Genomic DNA, 9,754 nt, shown 5'->3' on the forward strand with positions numbered 1-9,754 from the left:
AAAAAAAAAAAAACCAGCATGACTTTTTCCCTTGAAAATAATTTGAGGGAGATTTACTGTGGCTCCTGTAGCCTCTGATTCATGGATTTCCTCTCAATACTCGAAGCCCACCAGACAGGGCGACTGTTCTCTTTCGCTGAGCCTCCATATGAAACTGGCTGTCTTTCCAGACCGTTTATAGGAAGCTCATGGGAGGAGGGGCCCACTCCTGACTTTTAGCTGTTAGGACAAATCAAGCAGCCACTGACTGGATCCCTCGGTTAGGGCCTCAGCTTGACCTCCGAGCAGCGGGTGTCTGCCCTGTTCTGCGGCAGGGGCGGTGGAACGCCCTCCGCCTGGAGGGAGGCGTAGTGCCGGCTGACTCTCCTGGTTGGCTTGCCCCAGGCGGCAAAAGAGTGACTGGGGGCGAGCGCGCCCGCTGCAGTGCTCCCGAAGCCCTTTGTCTCTCTTGGGCTCCCGTCCACCCGCCTCTCCCCCGCACCCTTATTGGCTGCGGTGCGGGCCCGGGGCGGGGAGCGGGGGGGGGACGAGTGGGCGGGGCCTCGTGGCGTCAGCGCAAGATGGCGGCCTCGGCGGGGCTATTCTTGCGGTTGCGGAGCGGGCTCTTGCAAGGCGCGCGGGGGCTATGCGCGAGGCTCGCGACGGCGCCTCCCCGGGCCCCAGACCAGGTGAGCTGCACTGGGGTGGCCCTCGGGTGCGGAGGCTCCTTCCTGGAGTTCCAGGCGGGCCGCTGCCGCCCAGAGGCTCTGGGACACAGCACCTCAGGGTGCTGAATGGAACGCCGCCCGCGTTTTGGGTCTCTTCCCTGCTTCCCCGGGTAGGCGGCGCTTGCTTCCCCGGGCTAGATGCTTAGGGGCTCAAGTGCGTCCTTTGGATCCTACCTCCTCTGGACCCCACTTGGGCGCCCGGGGTGGGGGTGGGGTCACCTGTTCTCCCGTCTTAGTGGCCGCTCTAGGTAATACTAGAGGGGGAGGGGCCCGGGAAGGTCGAGTCCCAGCGTGGCCTTGAGGGTATTTTCCCTGAGAGGGGTGTGGTGGAGAGGTAGATGTTGGAGCTTCTGATTTCGACCTCCCTCCATCTTGACGGAGACCCAGCCATTCTGACCTCCAGGTCTTTCACTTATGTGCCCTACTTCTCCAAGCCCCAGAGAAGCTATTGCTCCTCCAGCCCCGCTCCTATCCCTTCCCTTCCATATCCTGCTACTTTGAGCCCCAGACATCTGGATGACCCTACTCCCCGTCCTGTCCCCTTGTGTGTCCTTCATTGCCTTGCTTTAGGAATCCCAGTGTGCAGACGGACTCCCTGATCTCATCTCCCTGCCCTGCTTTTCCCCTCTTCAGGGTCTCGAATCTTTTGCCTTTAGGATCCTGGGCACCTAGCCTGTCAACTCTTGAACCCCTGGAATCTTGGCTCCAGGCGGGAACACAACTCCGGAGGCCATGTGGGTGTCTGCTTTCTGGCTTCCAACCTTGATTCTTCTCAGTTCAGGGTACCCAAACCACCCTGACTTTTCCCCTCTCTTGGCCAACCTACCCCCTCTCAATTGCAGACTGCAGAGATCGGGAGCCGAGCAGGCACTAAGGTCCAGGTCCAGGGGCCACAGCAGCAGAGGAGCTCGGAGGGTCCCAGCTATGCCAAAAAAGTCGCACTCTGGCTTGCTGGGCTGCTCGGGGCTGGTGGGACCGTGAGCATCGTCTATATCTTCGGTGAGAGACATATACCTGTCCACCAGTTTTCTTGTCGACCCTCTATTCTACTGCAGAACAAACCTCCCCGTTTCTTCTAAAGACTTCACCCATCTGTGTTCCCTGGCTCCTCCCTTAGTAGGGCAGCCAACTAGGAAATGAGGGTGGTCTCCCACTGTTCTGCTCAAAGTTCTACTCTTTCTAGTTGTTTCTTGCCCTAAACTACAGGGAGTCAGTTGGAAGAAGAGAGAGGATAGGCCTGAACCAACTTCCTAAGCTACCTCTTCCCTCAGCACTCAAAACCCCAGCCCTTCCCCTAGTCCCTTCATTCATTCCTCAGAGACCCAAAAGGCCCTGCCCCAGCCCTTTTTGTCTCAGAGGCCCAAGAATCCTGGCGAAGAGCCCCCTCCTCTCTCAGGAGACGATGCCTCTAGCCCTCTTCATCAGGACCCAGGAGTAGGCCCCCTGCCCCCTTCCTCCCTTAAAACCCAGGAGACCAAGCCTCAGTCCTCATTCATCACTATCTCCCTTGTAGGAAACAACTCTGTGGATGAAAATGGTGCCAAGGTGAGTAGCAGAGAGACTCAGACGACTTACCGGGGGTCTATCCTGTGGGTCTCCTCCCGATTGGTCTGTTCAGGCTCATTTCTGGTCTGGGGTGAACCTCTCCCTCGCAGAGACCTTTGCCTACTCTTCCCAGGGCCCTGGTGATTCCTTTTCTGGGTGTGATGGGGTTCTGCCTCTGCCATCTCAAACCTTCCATTTTTCTCTCTACCTCCCAGATTCCTGATGAATTCGACAATGGTGAGTAAAAAAGCACAGATTCTGGGGTTCCCTGACCCTCCCTACTCTTCTCTCCCCATCTGGTGCACCCCCCCCACACCCAGTCAGGATGTGGGGGAATCAGCAGGTGGGTGGCTTGGGGGAGGGGCATGCAAAACTCCAGTCCCCTTCCCAGGCCCCTCAGCTAAGGAGCAGATGGTCAGAGACAGATGGGGAGGGGAATCCTGGGTGGGTGGGGGTGCTTGAGGAGAGCTGGGCTGTCCTGTCACCAGACACATGGCTTCCTGTGCCTTAGATCTGAGCATCTGCAGCCCCTGCCCCGTCTTTATGACAGGCCCCCTACCCATCCAGCTCCTCATTTCCAAAATAATACCTCCTTCCTTCCTTCCCCTTCCGATTAACCAGCTTTTAGGGAGTTTCTGACAAGTTGGATAGTAGAGTAATTGTCAATTCTATCACACCTGGTCCTTCCCAAGAGAAATATAAAATTGGTAGGTCCAGAAAACCACTTGTATTGGGAAGTTTGCAAACTGGCATGTTAGGACAGTAGTTGTTTTAAACCAGGCAGGTAGGTAAGTATGCTGTTTAACTGGACAGATGTAGCATCATACTGGTTTAAACAGGGCAGTATACTAATTTAAGTTGGGGGGGGTAAACTTGTGGGTTTAAAATGTGTGTGTCTTAGCTTAAGTGGTGTTGCAGTATTTCGGTTTGAGAAGGGCAGGCCCACAGATAGTCGTTTAACTAAACCAGAAATACTGTATCGAGATGGGCGGTCATGTCAGTTTTCTGTTTGAAGCTGTAGTTGGTATATTCACCTAAACAAGGATTTGTCCACCTTGGCCGTACTGATGTTTTGGATCAGATAGGTCTCTGTTGTGGGGGAGTGCCCTGGTCATTGTAGGATGTTTAGCAGCATCCTGGGCCTCTGTCCACTGGATGCCAGTATTGTGACAGTCAAAAATGTCTCCAGACACTGCAGAATTTCCTGAGGCGGGGAGGATAGAATTACTCCTAGTTGAGAACCACTAGCTTCAGGTATACACATGTGTGTATATAGTCATCGTGGCTTAACTGGGTTCCTCCCGCTTGCTTACCGCGGGCAGCTCTGGAAATGTAGAGCTTCACAGTGGACTAGACATACTGACGTGTCAGCGCATTTATATGCCTGTGGGTTTTACGTGGGCCAGTGTGTGAACATTCTGTTGTCTACATGGGGTGGTGTGGGGCTGTAAGTATCTGATTGAAACTGGGCAGGTAAATAAAAACATTTGTTCCTACCTGACAGTTAGTTACGTCATTGCTTTCTACCTCTGCACTTAGAAACGGAGCTGTTTCAAAGCAGATGCGTGTGCAGGCCTGTTTGTATCTGGTAGATGAGTAAACCCCTGGTGTGTCCAGGAGGTTGAGCAGCGGCTTATCTTGAAATCCCTTTGTGCCCTGGTGTCTCCTAGATCCAATTCTGGTACAGCAGTTGCGCCGGACATACAAATATTTCAAGGATTACAGACAGGTGAGCAGGAGCCCTGGGCCCGACCCTGTACCTCCACCCCCCGCCTCCTGCCTCCTGGTCTCAGTGCCCCGCTTTGTCCCTCTTTCTCAGATGATCATCGAGCCCACCAGCCCCTGCCTTCTCCCAGACCCCCTGCGGGAGCCGTACTATCAGCCGCCGTACACACTGGTCCTGGAGCTCACGGGCGTCCTCTTGCACCCTGAGTGGTCGGTGTGTCCTGGGGAAGGCGGCGGGTTGGGGAGACTAGATAGGCCAGGTGGCTTGTGCTGACGTGGTTAAGAGCATAGACTCTGGAGCCAGGCTAGGGTTCAGCCCCCGTTGGGCTCAGTGATCTTGGGGAGGAGCTGCTGCTTCTCTTGGCCTCGCTCTCAGCTGTGCCGCTCCCCGTCCCGCAGGTCGTTGTAAGTGCACCTGGGTGCATGTAGTGCTCCCGTGGTAATGCTACCGGGAGCCAGCTGTTTCGGTGGGACCCAGACCCTCAGTCGCCGCCTGCCCTCCTGAACCCCGCCGAGAGCCACAGGGACGGGGGCGAGCACTCTGGTTCCGGGAATCCCGCAGGCCGAGTCTTCTTGGGGCTCCAGGGGCCTCCGGGTCTGGGTTTCACTGTCCTCCCTGCCTTTCCAGCTGGCCACTGGCTGGAGGTTTAAGAAGCGTCCAGGCATCGAGACCTTATTTCAGCAGCTCGCCCCTTTGTACGAAATCGTCATCTTTACGTCGGAGACTGGCATGGTGAGGCGCCGGGCGGCGGAGGGCGGGTCGATGTGGCGGGCGGCGAGCCTGACCGCGCTCCCTGTCCCATCCCACCCCCAGACCGCGTTTCCCCTCATCGACAGCGTGGACCCCCACGGCTTCATCTCCTACCGCCTGTTCCGGGATGCCACGAGATACATGGATGGACACCACGTTAAGGTGCCACGTGGGGGCCATGGTGGGCCTCTGGGGTTCAGGAGAGGGCCAGCCCTTCCTGAAGGAAAGGGGACCCCAGCTCTGACCCCAGCCTCCACCTGTTTCTGGTGGAGAAGCAACCGGCTGCTTCTGATTCTGCCCTAGGTCTGATGCTAGTAGGACACCAGACTTCCCCCAGCCTGGGCTGGGCCTCTGTGCCCCTCTCTCTGTCCTGGGATCTGGGAGTGGGAGCAGGGGAAATGGGGGTCTCTCCAAAGAAAATCTTTAGGGGTGTGGGGTAGGGACATGACGTTTGGAGGCTGATTGTTGTCTCAGTACCTGGAGTTGAGTGCCTCTGGGCCCGCGTAAATCATAGTAGTTTACCTGAGAGTCTGTCGGGGCTTGTTTGCTTTGGGGTCTGTTACTGTGGCGACTGCCATATCCAGGAGTCTGGGGGTCTGTGAACGGGCCTCTTTGTGAGTCTTTGTCCAAGTCTCCCTGGGTCTTGGCATCTGTTGGGTTTCCGACTGGGTCTTGGTGGGTCTTGGGAATCTGTGTGGTTTCTCGAGGTTCAGAAGGACGTGGGCTGTGAATGAGGGTATGAAAGAGCGCCTGTCTTTGTATGACTCTGTGTGTTGCTGTGGATTGGTCTGCACCTCTTTATCTGGGTGAGAGGTTCACAAACGGGCAGTGGTTAAACACACAAATGGCCACCTCCCTCCCCAGGGAACCTTCAAATCAGCTGCTCTCTACAGCAGGCCCGGGGCCGGGAGTCTGTGTGACTAGCTCCCCAGCTCCTGCTAGGGTTGATGTCATCATCCCATCTGGCCTTTGGGAGGGCCCGTCGTGGTGATCCCAGCGCGTGATGCCAAGTGCGTGTGTGTGCTTTCTGTCCACCTCTCTCCCCCTCTGTGGTTTCTGGTGGGAAGGGAGGGGCTCAGACCTTGACCTGACCTGTCACCCATTTCCAGGACATTTCATGTCTGAATCGGGACCCAGCCCGGGTGGTAGTCGTGGACTGCAAGAAAGAAGCCTTCCGCCTACAGCCCTACAACGGCGTCGCCCTGCGGCCCTGGGATGGCAACTCCGACGACCGAGTCTTATTGGACCTGTCTGCCTTCCTCAAGAGTGAGGCTGACCTCTGACCCTGGAGCCCTTGACCCTCAAGAGGAATGATAGATGCTTGATTCTGGCCCCATTTGTTTTTGGTTTTTAGGGCCACACCCACAGTATATGGAGGTTCCCAGGCTAGGGGTCACATCGGAGCTACTGCTACCAGCCTACACCACAGCCACAGCAGCACCAGGTCCGAGCCACATCTGTGACCTACACCACAGCTCACAGCAACGCCAGATCGTTAACCCACTGAGCGAGGTCAGGGATTGAATCCACATCCCCGTAGCTACTAGTCGGGTTTGTTACAGCTGAGCCACAATGGGAACTCCTGGCCTGTTGTTTATGTAAAACTGGGAGGAGGTCCATGAGCATCTTTCAGGCTTTAGAAGCTTCTTAGAACGTTTGGGATGCTCTGGGATGTTTATAGTGTACGCCCAGGAATGTTCAGGGGAGCCCTTTTAGACAGAGAAGTGTTCCCACCATCCCACCTCCTGCTCCCTGGGTCTGACCTTTCCCCTTGTGGGTCCTGCCTCCCTCTGGCCTTCAGCCTGGCTGACTCTGAGCTGCTGTGCCCACAGCCATTGCTTTGAACGGTGTGGAGGATGTCCGAACCGTGCTGGAGCACTACGCCCTGGAGGAGGACCCTCTGGAGGCTTTCAAACAGCGGCAGAGCCGGCTAGAGCAGGTGGGTGCTTAGATCCCCAGCATGGGGAGGGAAGTGGGGGGAGGGATGGGGAGGGCGTCACATCAGTTCCCCAGGCTCCTGGAGGAGGAGCCCTGGAGCAGCCTGGCTCCACCCTGGCTGTGTGACCTTGAACAACTGCCTTCACCCCCCCATCCCAGAGGCCCTTGTGATGAGGGCGGAATTGATGCTGCAGGCTGCTCTGACAGCAGGAGGCAGGGGATGCCAAGCTTTTGTGATAGGTCAGGAGCCCTTAGTGGTCTCGAGCAGGTCTGGGCCTGGTATTTTGTAGAGTGGGGGCTTGGAACAGGCACTTGGCCCAAGGGTCTGGGCAAGGAGTTTTGATGCCCTTGACTTGTGCTGGTAACGTGTAAGAGGGGCTAAGGATGCAGATTGAGTCTGCGAAAGAGATCCCAGGAGTCTAGGTGTTGGGTCCTGGCTGGAGCTCCTGAATGCCAAAGGAGGAATGCCTGGAGATTTAGGCCAGGGTTCCCTCAGCATCAGACAGGGGGCACTGCTCAGGATTGGGCATAGGGGCACAGGGAGCAAGGTGGTGTGGTCCAGTGTAGGGCCTGGGGAGGGTTTCTAGGCTTCGGGGGAGGGCCCCCTGGGATCTGGGGAAGGGATCGTGAGGGCACCTGGGATTTGAGTTGGTTCCTATGGTTCGGAGCTGGCTTTTGCCAGTGTCAGAAGGGGGTCCTTGGGGTCTGGGCTCATCCTGTGTCTAGGCTGGTGTTCCAGGATTTGGGGGAAGGGGCAAAGGTTTAAGGATGGTCGGTGCCCCCTGGGCTGAGAGCTGGAGACCTGGGAGTCTGGGGGGAAGCTCCGCCCACCCTGGGCTGACCACCCCCTTCTCTGTCCGCCCCCCAAACTCCAGGAGGAACAACAGCGCCTGGCTGAGCTCTCCAAGTCTAGCAAGCAGAACCTCTTCTTTGGCTCCCTCACCAGCCGCTTGTGGCCTCGCTCCAAACAGCCCTGACCTCTGGGCCTCCTCAAACTCAGTGCCTGGGCTCTGGGCCCCAGGCCCAGGGCTCCCAGATCACAGCTTGGGCAACCACATGGCCAATAAAGTTCCTCCCAGACGCCACAGTCCTGTGTCCGGATGGTCTCCAGATGGGGGCGTCAGGGTGAAGTGTGGGACTCTTGGGTCATCATCCCACAGTGGCCGATCAGCTGCCGAGCACAGAGTGGGCGCGCTGGTGGAGCCGGGTTGGTTTGTAACCCAGGCCTGGGAATCCAAGAAGCTGGGTAGGGCCCTGCCCTGGCCGTGTCTTGCCGTGTGCCCTGTGATCTGCAGACGCTCGTCTCTCTCTGGCACCAGTTCCTAGTGGAAAAAAGAAGAGGACGGCACTGGGGGTTTGAAGACAGGCAGCTGCCTGGCCGCTGCTGTGTGAGATGTGGGCTCCAGTGGACCAGCGATCGCCCCATTTCAAGAGGGCAGCTGCCGCTCCGCTCTGCCAGCTGTGGCCCTGTGGGCAGGTGGGCCTGGAGTTGCTTGATTTTCTGGTCAAGGAGAGTTTTATATTAAACTTTAAAATGTTGGCTTATAACTAAAACAGACCATGGCAGCAGCAGCACTCTGCAATGGGACTTTTCCCCGCGTTTACTCCATGTCCTCTAAATGCCCTGTCCAGTGCAGCAGCCAGAGGCCCCAGGGGGCTATAGAGTACTTGAAATGTGGGGAAGGTAACAGGGATGGGATACTTAATTTGGTTTCATTTTAATTATTATTTATTTATTTTTTTTAGGGTCACACCTGTGGCATGTGGGGGTTCCCAGGCTAGGGGTCTTATCAGAGCTACAGCTGCTGGCCTACACCACAGCCACAGCCATGCCAGATCTGAGCCACGTCTGACCACCACAGCTCATGGCAACACCAGATCGTTAACCCACTGAGTGAGGCCAGGGTTCGAACCCTCAACCTCATGGTTCCCAGTCAGATTTGTTTCTGCTGCACCACTGTGGGAACTTCCATTTTAATTAATTTAAATGGCTGCATGTGACTCCTGGCTCCTGCACTGTTCCATCCATTTGGGTATTATCTAAGACTGTGCGTTTCAGACTGGCCGAGTTCAAATCTAAGCTCTTCCACTTCTTGGCTTGTGTGATCACAAGCCACAAGTGAGTTACTTCACCTCTCAGTTTCCTATGAAATTATGATACCTGCCTCGTGGCCTGGGCTCGAGGGCTGCCTGAGGCACCCGTGGGCACTCACGGTGGCTGTGTGGACCTTGGGCACGTCCCGCCTTCGTTTCCTCCCCTCTAGCTGGGGGCGGTGCTAATACCTACCTTAGCAGAGAGGTTGGGAGGAGTAAGTGGACAGTATGTTTGAAACCGCATGGGCCAGAGTGAACCTCTGAACTCCAGATGTTTTTAAGAGGCACACAGATGTCTATAAAGAATTAAAGTGTGAGAGTTCCTGTTGTGGCTCAGCGGGTTAAGAACCTGACTGGTAATCCATGAGGATGTGGGTTTGATCCCTGGCCTTGCTCAGTGGGTTCAGAATCCAGGGTTGCCGCAAGCTGCGATGTGGGTCACAGATGCGGCTTGGACCCTGTGTTGCTGTGGCTGTGGTGTTGGCTGGCAGCTGCAGCTCCAATTCTACCCCTGGCTTGGGAACCTCCATATGCTATGGGTGTGGCCCTAAAAAGAAAAAAAATAATGTTTGCATGCCAGTCCCACCCCTGCCTTCCAAACCTGGAGGTGAGGTGTATTGTTTGTAATCCTGGAGGTTCCTGATGTTCTCAGGAGGGAGGGAGGCCCTGCGTTTTCTCTGCATGGGACTTGGAGAGTTAGAAACTCCTGAAAGTATTTGGAGAACGTGAACCTGGGGAGCATGGGTTGTGGGTGGGGGGAGCCACACGGGAGTGCTCACCCACCACAAAGGTGACCTGTGGAGCCTTCTGAGGAACCTCTTGAAATGTGACTCAGATCTGCCCACCCCCAGGGCACAGATGGAGGGAAGATGTTTGTCCATTGGCCCGTGGCCCCTGGGGCTTAAGCTAGCACTCTGGTGGCACATGCTTCGGTGCCCAGTGGGCTCCCCCAGGCCTCTCACCCACCTTGATGCTAGTTCAGGGATGATGCTTT

General features: G+C 56.3%; 1 protein-coding gene across 2 annotated transcripts; it reads left to right on the forward strand.

The window, feature by feature from the left end:
* Positions 1-522: 522 nt before the first annotated feature.
* TIMM50 (translocase of inner mitochondrial membrane 50) lies at positions 523-7,753 on the forward strand. Of its 2 annotated transcripts, XM_047791974.1 has the most exons (11): positions 523-668; positions 1,550-1,706; positions 2,221-2,252; positions 2,468-2,489; positions 3,923-3,981; positions 4,072-4,191; positions 4,606-4,710; positions 4,792-4,890; positions 5,838-5,994; positions 6,561-6,667; positions 7,542-7,753. In XM_047791974.1, exons 1-11 carry the CDS (start codon positions 561-563, stop codon positions 7,641-7,643), a joined length of 1,068 nt encoding a protein of 355 aa, XP_047647930.1. In that variant the 5' UTR covers positions 523-560; the 3' UTR covers positions 7,644-7,753. The 2 variants fall into 2 exon arrangements, with proteins under 2 accessions (XP_047647930.1, XP_047647929.1); XM_047791973.1 differs by having other exon boundaries at positions 539-668; positions 4,606-4,890.
* Positions 7,754-9,754: the final 2,001 nt, after the last annotated feature.

The sequence above is a fragment of the Phacochoerus africanus genome, chromosome 8, assembly GCF_016906955.1.
Source record: "Phacochoerus africanus isolate WHEZ1 chromosome 8, ROS_Pafr_v1, whole genome shotgun sequence".
In the NCBI taxonomy this organism is placed as follows: domain Eukaryota; kingdom Metazoa; phylum Chordata; class Mammalia; order Artiodactyla; family Suidae; genus Phacochoerus; species Phacochoerus africanus.

Excerpts from the sequence above, each read along its gene's own strand:
- TIMM50 (XM_047791973.1), top strand. The coding sequence starts at position 561 with ATGGCGGCCTCGGCGGGGCTATTCTTGCGGTTGCGGAGCGGGCTCTTG. Across the intron at positions 1,707-2,220 it reads GAGCATCGTCTATATCTTCG|GAAACAACTCTGTGGATGAA; the intron begins GTGAGAGACATA and ends TCTCCCTTGTAG. Across the intron at positions 4,891-5,837 it reads TGGATGGACACCACGTTAAG|GACATTTCATGTCTGAATCG; the intron begins GTGCCACGTGGG and ends ACCCATTTCCAG.